At 45.1% G+C, this 13264-nt stretch overlaps 1 protein-coding gene across 1 annotated transcript; it reads right to left on the reverse strand.

Moving 5' to 3' along the window:
* Positions 1-934: 934 nt before the first annotated feature.
* Positions 935-12784, reverse strand: NR2C2AP (nuclear receptor 2C2 associated protein). Its single transcript, XM_015810730.2, has 6 exons — positions 12628-12784; positions 8968-9108; positions 6601-6691; positions 5857-5962; positions 2781-2848; positions 935-1387 (listed from the first exon to the last, which is right to left on the reverse strand). Exons 2-6 carry the CDS (start codon positions 9006-9008, stop codon positions 1271-1273), a joined length of 423 nt encoding a protein of 140 aa, XP_015666216.1. The 5' UTR covers positions 9009-9108; positions 12628-12784; the 3' UTR covers positions 935-1270.
* Positions 12785-13264: the final 480 nt, after the last annotated feature.

Raw genomic sequence — 13264 nt, forward strand, 5'->3', positions numbered from 1 at the left:
GCTATCATCTCGTCCAGTCCTTTTCACTAGACTAAACAAACCCAATTCTTGCCACCGTTCTTCCTGTGTTTAGCCTCCAACCTCCATCGGTGTTGCTCTTCTCTGCACTCTTTCCAGAGTCTCTACATCTTTTGGGTGACCAAAACTGGACGCGTTATTCCAAACGTGGTCTTACTGAGGCTTTATAAATTGCATGTTTTATTATTGCCTTTAAAAACAAGTGTCCAGGCATCGGGCAGAACGTGAGCATAAGGCACGTGCTTTGCTCTCTCCTCTGTGTGGGCAGCCCTGGCGCCTTGGGTGGAGGTGGCAGCTCCAGACTCATCTTCAGAGGCTGACAGCAGCTGCTTGCAGATGCTCAGGCGGTGGTTCCTCTGGAGCAGGCTAATTATTGGTGTCAGAATTTGAGCTCGGCATGACACCGCACCCTACACTTTGGGTGCAGACTTTTGGGGGGATCCTGGCCGAGAAGGGTGTAGCTCAGAGACAAATCATGAGTTTTGCAAGCTGCAGAACACAAGTTTAATTCTTGGCCTGCGTGTGTGTTTTATAAAAGACTGCTTAGCAGGGATGGTTAGAAAGGAGTAAAGTAGTCCTTGACCTACCACAATTGGGCCCGGGACCTCCATCCTTAAATGAATCCTGCCTGATTTTGCAGACATTTTTGCTGTGGTCATCAAGCGAATCCAGCTTCCCCATTGAGATACATACCTACAGTACATTCATTTATTAATTGGATTAATTAATTGGATTTACGTGCTGCCCATCTTGTCAGAAGTCCCTCGAGAGGTCGCAAATGGCAATCAAGTGACCCAAAAAATGCTGCAACCATTGTAAATAGATGTGGTTTGCTGAACATCTGAATTCTGAACATGTGACTGTAAGGACATTGTGACAGTCATGTGCAAGGACCCGTTGTAAATCATTTTTTTTTTCAGTGATACTGTAACTGAGTAAATTGTAAGTCAAGGACTACAGTATCTGTACTAGCCCATATGTTCAAATTAGAACTAGAGGTCCTTTCCTTTCGGCATGGAAAATGTAGTTTTTCTTTAATGAAACCTCTAATTGCACATCTAAGAGAAAAACTCTTTTCTTTCCAGCTGTGCAAAGTGCTCCTGAAATAGGAGAAAAATGGGGAAGAAGTTCATTTGCTATCGAAGCACCCAACAGAAAGCAGCCAAGTCTAGTTCACACCATCTTACGAAATCCCAGACTGGTGTTTAGTTTGCCATTTCGACAAATCCTTCAGCTTTTGCTTCCTCCTCTATCAAAGCTTTTGCCCAAGGAGGTCGAGATGGTAGACGATAATTCGCCCAAAGAAATCCGAGCTGTTTTGAAAAGTAATTTTCAGTTTATCCAGTGGTTCTGCCTTGAACGGGAAGCTGTAGAGGAAGCAGGAGTTAAGGAACGGAAGATGCGAATAGAAATAGAATAGAAATACAGTCCCTCCCCCAAAAAACATAACCGGGGATGAAGATCCTTTACGGAGGGGTTACGTGATGTACCTAAAATTATTTCTCATTACAGCAATGCATCTATAATGTGAACAGCAATAGCAATAGCACAATAGACAGCTTCATAGTGCTTGACAGCCCTCTCTAAGTGCTTTACAGAGTCAGCATATGTTCCCCCAAGAATCTGGGTCCTCATTTTACCGACCTCAGAAGGATGGAAGGCTGAGTCAACATTGAGCCAGTGAGAATCAAACTGCTGGCAGTTGGCAGAATTAGCCAGCAATACTGCCTTCTAACCACTGCACTGACACACACACAAACATATATATATAGGCCAGTGATGGTGAACCTTTTAGAGACCGAGTGCCCCAAAATTGGCCCTGCCCCCACTCCACCCCCTGCCCCGCCCCCACCCCGCCTGCCTGCAGGGCCATTCACTGCCTGCAGGACCTGCCGCAAATCACCCAGGCAGCCCAGCAGCACCAGGGCGGCCACGCCCTCTGCCCGCGCCCCGCCGCATCAACGGTGCACGATGGGGCGTGAGGGCAGAGTCTTGTCTATGCTGCCTGGCTGCCATGTCCTTGGCTGCGCTGCTTCGTGTGGGCCACACTCGGGGGGCGACTCTCCTCCAGGGGGGCTGCTGGTGAGGAGGGGGTTGCGGGGGCAGGCAAGGCTGGGGCAACAGCATGTGTGTGCCCACAGAGAGGGCTCCGAGTGCGGCCTCTGGCACCCGTGCCATAGGTTCACCACCACTGATATAGGCAATTGTTAAGTGAATTGCATCCAACTTTATGATCTTTTTTGCCATGGTTGTTAAGCAGATCATTGCAGTCGTTAAGTAAATCATGCAATCATTAAGCAAACCTGGCTTCCTGTATTGACTTCGCTTGTCGGAAGCCAGCTGGGAAGATTGCAAACGGTGATCACATGACCTCAGGACACTGGAACCATATAAATACACGCTGGTTGCCAAGGGCTTGGATTTTGATCCTGTGACTGGGGAGGCTGCAGGGGTTCGGTCAGAATCGAACTCCTGGCAGTGAGCAGAGTCAACCTGCAATACTGCATTCTAACCGCAGGGTAGCAAAGGCTTGATCTACTGAAGCATTGATCCCCAAGGCAGGGAGGAACATTCACAAGCATTTCAAGCAACAATGGGGAAGCTATTGTGGATAGAAAAGGTTGTGGGAATGCAAGGAGGAACAAAATAGGAAACAGAGAGGCAATTGCACCAGAAAACCCTGCAGGGCTGTGTATGACCCCTGGATCCACACATATTGTAATTTCGCTTCTTGGAGTTCTGAATTAGTCGATAAAGGATATCTGGAGAGAGTTGCTATCTTCAGGGTAGAATTCAGCTAGGGTGGAGAGATCTTCTGCTTTCCGGCCACCTTTGGAAATTTGAATGCAGAAAAACAAGATGCGCCGTTGTGAAAATATTTGGGAACTGTTTTTCGCTGGTATTATCAGGCACCCCTCACTTCATTAATGAAAATAATTTGGAAAGGAAAAGTACTGAGGAAAAGACAGTACGGGTAGTCCTTGACTTACAACTGGTTGTTTAGCGACCGTTCAGAGTTATGACAGACCTCCCCGGAGTTACTTACGACCAGGGCTTTTTTTCTCATAGAATGCCCAGAACGGAGGTCCGGCACCTTTTTTGGATGAAACCTCATAGGGTAGGCAAGGCGTGTTCTATGACATGTGTCAGTTCCGGCACCTTTTATTTTATTTTTACAAAAAAAGCACTGCTTACGACACAGTTCAGCTGACTCTCCATAATGTGGCCAGATGTTGATGTTTACAACCAGCCAGCATTTATAGCCATTTGCAGCATCCCACAGTCATCTGACCAGATTTATTTTCTGGCTTTGTTAAAAACTGGCATTTACTTCAGTTTTTTTGTCAAAATTGGCTAATTGGTTCGCTTGATAAATGGGGCACATACTTAATAACCGCTGCAAAAAAACAACAACAAAATCTGAAATCAGATCGGTCACAGGGACGACTTGATTTATGACTGTCAGACTTACAACCATGATGCTCCATTATGGTCATTGAGGACTATCTATATTGCAAGACTTCTTCTAGCCACTGCCTGATTCCAGCCAATCACCCTATTCCTGCTAGATGTAGTAAGCTATGATGGGCAAGCCAACTAGTCTATGTCATTGGTGTTTAAAAAATCAAATTCACCCAAAGAAATCTGATGAAGCCATGGATGTTTCTACAGACTGGACTAGCAGAACTGCAGAGTTTAAGCCATCACCAGTTTAATAGATATCAGGAAGAGTGCAGAGAAGAGCAACAAAGATGATTAGGGGACTGGAGGCTAAAACATATGAGGAACGGTTGCAGGAATTGGGTATGTCTAGTTTAATGAAGAGAAGGACGAGGGGGGACATGATAGCAGTGTTCCAATATCTCAGGGGCTGCCACAAAGAAGAGGGAGTCAAGCTATTTTCCAAAGTGCCTGAAGGCAGGACAAGAAGCAACGGGTGGAAACTAAGCAAGGAGAGAAGCAACCTAGAACTAAGGAGAAACTTCCTGACAGTTAGAACAATTAACTAGTGGAACAACCTGCCTCCAGAAGCGGTGAATGCTCCAACACTGGAAGTTTTTAAGAAGAGACTGGACAGCCATTTGTCCGAAATGGTGTAGGGTTCCTGCCTGAGCAGGGGGTTGGACTCGATGACCTCCAAGGTCCCTTCTAACTTTATTATTATTTTTATTATTAATATTATTATTATTAATAATATTAATATTATTATTACTACTACTACTACTATTTTGATTATGATGATGATGATGTCAGGGGTCCCCAACCCCCTGTCCATGGACCGGTACTGGGCTGCAGCAAGCCAGCAACTGGTCTGCACAAACAAGTAAAGCCCCATCTGCGGGATGCAGGCAGCACACAAAACCACGCACTCTCCGGTCCGTGGAAGAACCTCTCTCCACGGAACCGGTCCCTGGTGCCCAAAAGGTTGGGGACCTCTGGTCTAAGTGAACATATCACAGCAAGACACCAAGGGATCTCTCTGGTCTCTTACCTGGCCAATATCTTAAGGCCTTGAACCATTCCAAAAAAACTTCATGGGCAACTATGAGAAGACAGAATGGTGGGGGAGTGGGAAAATTCCTTATATTTTTCCCTTCAATGCGCCACAAAGTAAATTCAACAGAGCTCTTGTCAGTCCAAACTTTGTTTTTCTTCCCTTGGGTACTATTTATCTTATGTTCCCATCATAATCAGTAACAAGAGGCCAAACAAGCTTTGTGTGAAGGGAGAGACAGTCAGGAGTTAGAGAGAAGTACAAAATGAGGCATCCTTTAGGCCAGGGGCAGGCAACCTTGGCTCTTTTATGACTCATGGACTTCAACTCCCAGAATTCCTGAGCCAGCATGGCTCAGCTTGGAAACCTCTCCCTTTCCCCTCAGCATGGCTGGCTCAGGAATTCTTGGAGTTGAAGTCCACGAGTCATAAAAGAGCCAAGATTGCCTACCCCTGCTTTAGGCTTTTTAAGCACTGATTTGCTAATTTCCAACACTGGTCAGGTTTCTGCCCGAAATCTGATCATAAAAGCCTATTTTGCTGTTCTCTCAGCATCTAATAATAAAAAATATAATTTTTATACGTGAAGCACTTATAGCCAGCTTGTTAGTATGAAGTTTATTTTATACAGATTTCCACAAGTGGTTTAAAAAAACAACAACTCCGACCTGTATGCATCCTATTAATATACTAAATAAAATACTATTTTACTACAATACAGAAATACTAAATAAAAAACAAAATTAAACATTATATACAAGGTAAACATTTTCCTTGTCCAGTTTCCAATTCTAGGGGGCAGTGCTCATCTGTTTCTTAGCCAAAGGGGGGGGGACAATGTTGTCCAAAGATGCTTCTGTAGTCATGTGGCTGGCGTGACTATAGGCCGAGGCGCACGGAGTGCTGTTACCTTCCCACAGAAGTGGTACCTATTTATCTACTCACATTTGCATGCTTTCTGACTGCTAGGAGCTGAGGCAAATACTGGGAGCTCACCCCGTTGCGCAACGCTCAGGTCTCAAACCCAGGCCATCAATCTTTAACCCGGGGTAGGCAACCGTGGCTCTTTTATGACTCGTGAACTTCAACTCCCAGAATTCCTGAGCCAGCATGGCTCAGCTTGGAAACCTCTCCCTTTCCCCTCAGCATGGCTGGCTCAGGAATTCTGGGAGTTGAAGTCCACGAGTCATAAAAGAGCCAAGGTTGCCTACCCCTGCTTTAACCACTGAGCCACACGTTAAATGCATTTAAATATGTAAAATACACACACACACACACCTCTGTCTCTCAAATAGAAGAAGACTGGGCAAGGACATGCATTTTTAACTGTGGTGATTTTTTTACCTTGCAGAATGCATTTTCGGCTTGCAAATCCACCCTGAAACTGAATCTGAATTTGAGACGCCTGGATGGTCTGAGGAAATTCCAACGTCAGCCACTGGATGGCACCCTAATACAGCAAAAAAAAAAACCCAGGACATCATCAATTTAAGAGAAATTCAAACAAATAGAAAAATATAAAAGGGCAGATAGTATAAAAAGCTTTCTGTCCGAGTTCTCTCTCTCACACACACACATACACAGAGACAAAAAAAAGGCAGCTGCAACAGCCTAATGCAGAGGTCCCCAACCTTGGCCACTTTATGATTTGTGGACTTCAACTCCCAGAATTCCTCAGCCAGCCATGTTGGCTGAGGAATTCTGGGAGTTGAAGTCCACAAGTGATAAAGTGGCCAAGGTGGGACCCCCTGGCCTAATGGCTGTTTTTCAACCATGGCAACCTTTAAGATGTGTGGACTCCAACTCCCAGAATTCCCCAGCTTTTTTCACCCCAGCAATTCCCCAATTTGGGCCTGTCACTCTCTCCCACACCAGCCCAGGGTTGTTGTTGTGGAGAAAAATAGGCGGTGAGAGGAATATTAGATATCTTCACCGCCCTGAGATACTTATACAAAATAATAAAGGTGGGATAAAAATAAAATCTAATAGATAAACGTTGGCCTAGTTCGCAAATGAGTTGTAAGGTTCACAAGAAGCTTGTGTGAATGCTCCAGGCAACATTGTAGGATGTTACTTATAAGAGTTCACCTGGTCTGAGTTCCAACACGTTTCCTCATTTCCGTCAAACATGTACTTCTTTCCAAATTGCTTCACCTCTCGGTTGAGGACGGAGCTCACCCTAAGGGTGCAGAAAACAAAAGCCAGGGTGGAGAAGAGTTTCTTTTCCAGATTTCAACGCAAAGCTAACTGGTAGCACAGAAATTTTGCACTTTTAATTACAGAATAATAGAACTGGAAGGGGCCTTGAAGGTCTTCTAGTCCAGGGCTTTTCAACCTTTTCACCCATTGTACCACTTTTAGGATATGGCAATATCCGAGCACCACCAGTCGCAAGGGGTCAAAAACTTGATGACCAAAAAAAGGAAAAAAGTGATAAAGTACAGGTAGTCCTCGACTTACAACAGTTCGCTTAGTGACTGTTCGAAGTTACAATGGCACTGAAAAAAGTGCCCCCCAAGCCACAGCCGAGCAAGACACCTGCCTGCCTGCGCTCTTCCTCCTGACCGAGGTTTTCATTGTTGTGAGCATTTCTGTTGAGGATGGGCAACGGGGGTGGGGTGGGGGATATTTGGTTTTTATTCCCCCCCGTCTGCTGGGTGGTTGCAGCAGGTTTTGGTCACTTCACATGACCTGAGACACTGTGACCGTCATAAATATGAATCAGTTGCCAAGCATCTGAATGTAAATCACAAGACCCTGGAGATGCTGCAACATTCCAGCTGATCAGTGCTTCTTCTGGGTTTAGCAGAAGTGCCAGGATCAGTGCTGCTTTCCAGCTGATTGGTGCTTCTTCAGGGCTCAGCAGAAGCACCAGGATCAGCACCGAGCTCCAGCTGGAGCCTGGCGCCGATCCTGGTGCTTCCACTGAGCCCTGACAACCCTGCAGCTCCAGCCATCTCTCGCTCAGGCTTGTGCGGTGCTGCCACCGGTTCAGCTCATTCCCCTCCCCCGCTACTTTTCTAGGATGGTCGCGTACCACCTGCCAGGTGCCAATGTACCACAGGTGGTACCCATACCACTGGTTGAAAAGCCCTGGTCTAGTCCAACTCCTGCTTGAGTAGGCGATCCTATAGTACCATTTCAGACAAACGGTTGTCCAATCTCTTCTTGGAAAACCTCCAGGGATGGAGCACCCACAACTTTTGGGGGCAAGTCCTTCCACTGGTTAATGGTTCTCACCGATAGGAAATTTCTCCGTACGGATAGTCCTTGACTTACAACAGTTCATTTAGTGACCGTTTGAAGTTACAACAACACTGAAAAAAGGGACTTATGACCATTTTTCACACTTAGGACGGCTGCAAAATAGTCACGGGATCAGATGCTTGGCAACTGGTTCTTATTTACGACGGTTGCAGTGTGATCCCCTTTTGCGACCTTCTGGCAGGCAAAGTCAATGGGGAAGCCAGACTGACTTAACAACTGTGTTACTAACTTAACAAGGGCAGGAATTTACAAAGCCCTAGTACAGAGGTAGGCAACCTTGGCTCTTTTATGACTAGTGGACTTCAACTCCCAGAATTCCTGAGCCAGCATGGCTCAACATGGAAACCTCCCTGTCCCCTCAGCATGGCTAGCTCAGGAATTCTGGGAGTTGAAGTCCATGAGTCATAAAAGAGCCAAGGTTGACTACCCCTGCCCTAGTAAGACCACACCTGGAATACTGCAGCCAATTTTGGTCACCATATCACAAAAAAGATGTTGAGAGTTTGGAAAAAATTCAGAGAAGAGCAACTAAGACGATCAAAGGCCTGGAAACCAAAACATACGAAGAACGGCTGCGGGACTTGGGTTTGGCTAGTCTAAAGAAAAGAAGAAATAGGGCAGACATTGATAGCAGCGTTCCAGTATTTGAGGGGCTGCCACAAAGAAAAGGGGGTCACATTATTCACCAGAGCATCAGAGTGAAGGACGAGAAACAATGGTTGGAAGCTGATCAAAGAGAGAAGCAACCTGGAATTAAGGAGAAACTTCCTGACAGTGAGGACAATCAACCAGTGGAACAGCTTACCCCCAGAAATCGTGGGCGTTCCATCACTGGAGGTTTTTAAGAAAAAACTAGACAATCACCTGTCTTGAGATGGTGTAGGTTCTCCTGCTTGAGCAGGGGGCTGGACTAGAAGACCTCCAGGGTCCCTTTGAGTTCTATTCTATTCTATTCTATTCTATTCTATTCTATTCTATTCTATTCTATTCTATTCTATTCTATAGGCAAGAAAGGTTGTAAAATGGAGCAAAACTCACTTAACAACTGTCTCACTTAGCAACAGAATTTTTGGGCTCAATTGTGGTCGTAAGTCGAGGACTACCTGTAATTCTTGGTTGCATCTCTCTCTAAAATTCCATCCGTCGTTCTTAGTCCTTTCGAAAACGAAGATCCAAAGTTGCACTCACCTGCTTATAGTTTCAGAGCAAATCAAGGAAGACACGGCCATGACTTTTTCTTCCGGTCAGATAAAAAAAATAACAGAAGTGACTCGATGCCGAATGGAACACTGAGGGTGCACATGCATGTGTTCTTCCAAGGACTGTAGTCTATTTTATTAAAGAAGAATCAGAACAGAATGAATTTGGAACCAGTCTTATCAGATCATTCTTAGAACTAACACACATTTAGATATTCAACACTGTAGATCAGTGTTTCTCAACCTTAACAGCTTGAAGATGAGTGGACTTCAACTCCCAGAAATCCCCAGCCAGCACAGCTGGCTGGGGATTTCTGGGAGTTGAAGTCCATTCATCTTCAAAGTTGCCAAAGTTGAGAAACATTGCTCTAGACCAGGGGTCCCCAACCTATGAGCTGCGGACCACTAGCGGGCCGCAGAAATCGCTGGCTGGTGTGTGCATGCATGTGCGTGCATTCCCCCCACTCACACTTACGCCCGGGGCCGTTTGTGCATGCATGCGGGTGTGAATGGGGCTGCTAGCGCCGGGCGAGTGTGCACAGCCCATTTGCGCATGCATGAACGGAGCCGCTAGAGCCGCACCAGAATGTGTGGGCCTGTTTGCGTGTGCACACATGCACGCACCAATTTGGAAGCTGCTCTCCTTCCCTCCGGGCTGTGAGCCCGGAAACGCTGGGGACCCCTGCTGTAGACTACTTATAGCCTCTCTCTATTCTGGCCTTCCAAATTAAGTCCAAATCCTGCCTGCTGGATTTGATTGGACATACTAAGAAGTAACAAACACCCATTCCACATTTGAACTATGGTTTATCATTTATTGACGTTTAGCTTTGTTAGCTGCTCAGAGTTGCTGTAGTGGGACAGCCATCCATCTAAATCAGAGATCTCCAATCTTTCCGGGCTTGCGGCCTGGAGGGAAGGAGAGCAGCTTCCAAGTTAGTTCGCACACGCACGCAGATGGGGCTGTGCGCACCGGCACGGCCCTAGCAGCCCCGTTCATGCATGTGCAAATGGGCCGCGCACACCTGCTCAGTGTTAGTGGCCCCGTTTGCGCATATGCAACAGGCTGCGCACACCCCTCTGATGCTAGCAGCCCCATTCGCGCCCATGCATATGTGCAAACATGGCCGCAGGCGCTAGCACAAGTGGGGGGTGCGCACGCACGTACCGGCCAGCCATTTCTGCAGCCCGCTGGCCAAGAGGCCCGGTAGTGGGCCACAGCCCATAGGTTGGGGACCCCTGACCTAAATGGATCAAAGTAAACAAATAAACAAATAAAATTGCATTTCTATGGAGAACCACAATTAAGTGAACAATAGTTTTAAGGCAGAAACTGGACTTGTACTAGGAATGTACGGTCATGGAATAATTATTGGAACCGTAATTGAAATATGTTGACTCCTTTTAAGTCTTTAACAATAAACCCTCAGTGAGTTTAAACCTAAAATTGGATGTGGCCCTGTGATTTAAGCAGGTTTTAGTGTTACATCCAGTTTGGATAATTGTCATTTTATACTTTAAAGTATTGACTGTAATATTAGATCAGACATCTTCAAACCTGGCCCTTTTATGACTTGTGGACGTCAACTCCCAGAATTCCTCAGCCAGCGTGCCTGGCTGAGGAATTCTGGGAGTTGACGTCCACAAGTCATAAAAGGGCCACGTTTGAAGGCCCCTGTATTAAATCAATGTGGCCTAGTAGTTAAGGCACCAGGTTAGAAACTGGGAGATGGTGAGTTCTAGTCTCATTTCAGGCATGAAAGCTGGCTGGGTGATCCTGGGCCAATTACCAGGAGACAGTGAGTTCTAGTCTCGCTTTAGGCATGAAAGCTGGCTGGGTAGACCAGTCTCTCTGTCTCAGCCCAATCCACCTCACAGGGTTGATGTGGTAGGCACAATGGGGTAGGCACAATGTAGGCACAATGGTAAATGGTAGGCACAATGTAGGCTGCCTTGAGTTTTTTTAAAAAATAATAAAAGCAGGACATAAGTGGGTAAATAAGTAAATAAACAAAAGCCATTAAAGAGCAATATAAAGAGTGATCCATGCTGGGCTCTGTGAAGGCGGAACTATTCAACATATAGTGCAAATAGACCTAATAACAATAAAAACAATTGAATTTTATTTGTAGAATTATATGAGGTTTTTATTTTTACTGCTGGCCTCCCCATTTTATCTCAGTTCTAATTTTTTTTAAAATCATCCTACTCAAACATTATTTTGCAGCACAACATGTCGTAGTAAGTTGTTAAAGCTAATCAAGGATATTTTAATTAAAGTAATTCCAAAAAAAAGAGTCAAACTCTAGAGATGTAGCATGCGGTTATAGCTTATTGAATTAAATCACAAGTAACTGGATTTATACAGCCTGGTAAGCTCTAAACCACGATTTACAAAGCTGCAGCAGCTGTTTTTATATGATACGCTAATGCTAAAATAAAACTAACCACATTGTGGATTACCAGTAGTAGGATATCTGGGCCTAGCCAATAATGCAGGCTGTTCATTTTAGTATAGTTTTTGTCCTCCACATATCTGAACTTCAGTTCCCAAAATTCCCCAACTAGCACAACCAAGTCTCTGCTAAGGATTCTGGGAACTGAAGTCCACACATCTGCCTAGGCAAGGGGTAGGCAACCTTGGCTCTTTTATGACTCGTGGACTTCAACTCCCAGAATTCCGGAGCCAGCATAAAAGAATCATAAAAGAGCCAAGGTTGCCTACCCCTGGCCTAGAATAACTAGGTAGATAGGCTTTAAAAAAAAATCTGTGTGATTTATGAAGCCACCCACTTATTATATTTAGTCTTAAGCCAGGGTTTAAAAACATTATTTTTAATTAGGCTTTAAACTGAATTAATATTTTAATTAAACCATTAACACCTTAATGGCAAAAGATCTAAAGCAGTGTTTCTCAACGGTGACAATTTTAAGGCATGTGGACTTCAACTCCCAGAATTCCACAGCCAGCAATGCTGGCTGTGGAATTCTGGGAGTTGAAGTCCACATGCCTTAAAATTGTCAAGGTTGAGAAACACTGATCTAAAGGTTAGGCTTTAACATTAGTATGAACAGAGTCACAATCTTTACCAGGATTTTACCCCCAGGAAATCTTTTTTCCCCCTGCAGAGTTGTGTCTGTCAGGGGGCCAGTTTTAATTTATTTAAATCGTTTCTAAGCTATCTTTGAAGATAAAAATCATCCTAGTATTCAGAGATATGCCAGCTTCTCACAACACAATATATAGATCTTTTCCTGTTTATTGTGTGCGAGCTCTAACCAGGAATTTAGTCCCCAAATCAATGTTTTTCAAGCTTGACAATTTTAAGTGGTGTGGACTTCAACTCCCAGAATTCAACAGGGCCGGCTGGGGAATTCTGGGAATTGATGTCCACTCCTCTTAAAGTTGCTAAGCTTGAAAAACACTGATCTAGATCCAACCTTTCCCCTCCTTTCCAGCATGGAGATTTAAGCAACAGTTCTTTTGACTAAGCCAGGGGTCTTCAAACTTGGCCCTTTTACGACTTGTGGACTCCAACGGCTGAGGAATTCTGGGAGTTGAAGTCCACAAGTCATAAAAGGGCCAAGTTTGAAGACCTCTGGCCTAAGCAATTGCATGCACAAAAAGCAACCGGCTTTTCATACTGACCTCCAAACTTTGCAGAGAGGAGCAGACACCGAAAATGACATCGATACAGCCCGTTTCTTAGAAATATTTCTTATTCTCTCCCATCCAGGCAGGAGAACAAGATAGAGAATCAGGAACAGAAGCAAAGAGCAGGAGAAACTCGCCTCGTGCCATCTACGCTTCCGGTTTCCTGAAGCCCTGGAAACTCTTAAAGAGACACGACGGAAAAGATCTGAAAAAATATATACATATAAAATCCAAAATTGTAGGTTGCGTCACCTGTCGTTCTCCACTAGGTGGCGGTAGCCGCGCAGCGGTGAGAAAATCAGGACGGTATTTAAAGCGGAGTTACGCAGCAATAACAACGATGCAAAATTGCAGAATAAATTTCCAGGAGGCTTAAGGGCAAGCTTGTTAGGCGGTGAGATTCTTTTTTGCAAACTGAGAAAAATTACAGTAACAGTAATAATATAATAGAGTTAGAAGGGACCTTGGAGGTCTTCTAGTCCAACCCCCTGCTCAAGCAGGACACCTATAGTATACCTTTCTGGACAAACGGCTTTAGCTTTGCGATGGCTGGTGCGGGTGAAATTAGAGCCTCCATAGACAGGCAGTTTACCCCTGAGTACAGGTAGTCCTCGACTTACAGTCACTTTTG

Source organism: Protobothrops mucrosquamatus, unplaced genomic scaffold (assembly GCF_001527695.2).
Source record: "Protobothrops mucrosquamatus isolate PMUCROS unplaced genomic scaffold, P.Mucros_1.0 scaffold14, whole genome shotgun sequence".
In the NCBI taxonomy this organism is placed as follows: domain Eukaryota; kingdom Metazoa; phylum Chordata; class Lepidosauria; order Squamata; family Viperidae; genus Protobothrops; species Protobothrops mucrosquamatus.

Bases quoted from the DNA above. Each gene is read 5' to 3' on its own strand.
- NR2C2AP (XM_015810730.2), bottom strand. From the start codon at position 9,008: ATGGCCGTGTCTTCCTTGATTTGCTCTGAAACTATAAGCAG. The intron at 2,849-5,856 runs GTAAAAAAATCA...AAATTTCCAAAG, and splicing joins CCGAAAATGCATTCTGCAAG to GTGGCCGGAAAGCAGAAGAT. The intron at 1,388-2,780 runs ATATCCTTTATC...TGCTTCCTCTAC, and splicing joins AAGATAGCAACTCTCTCCAG to AGCTTCCCGTTCAAGGCAGA.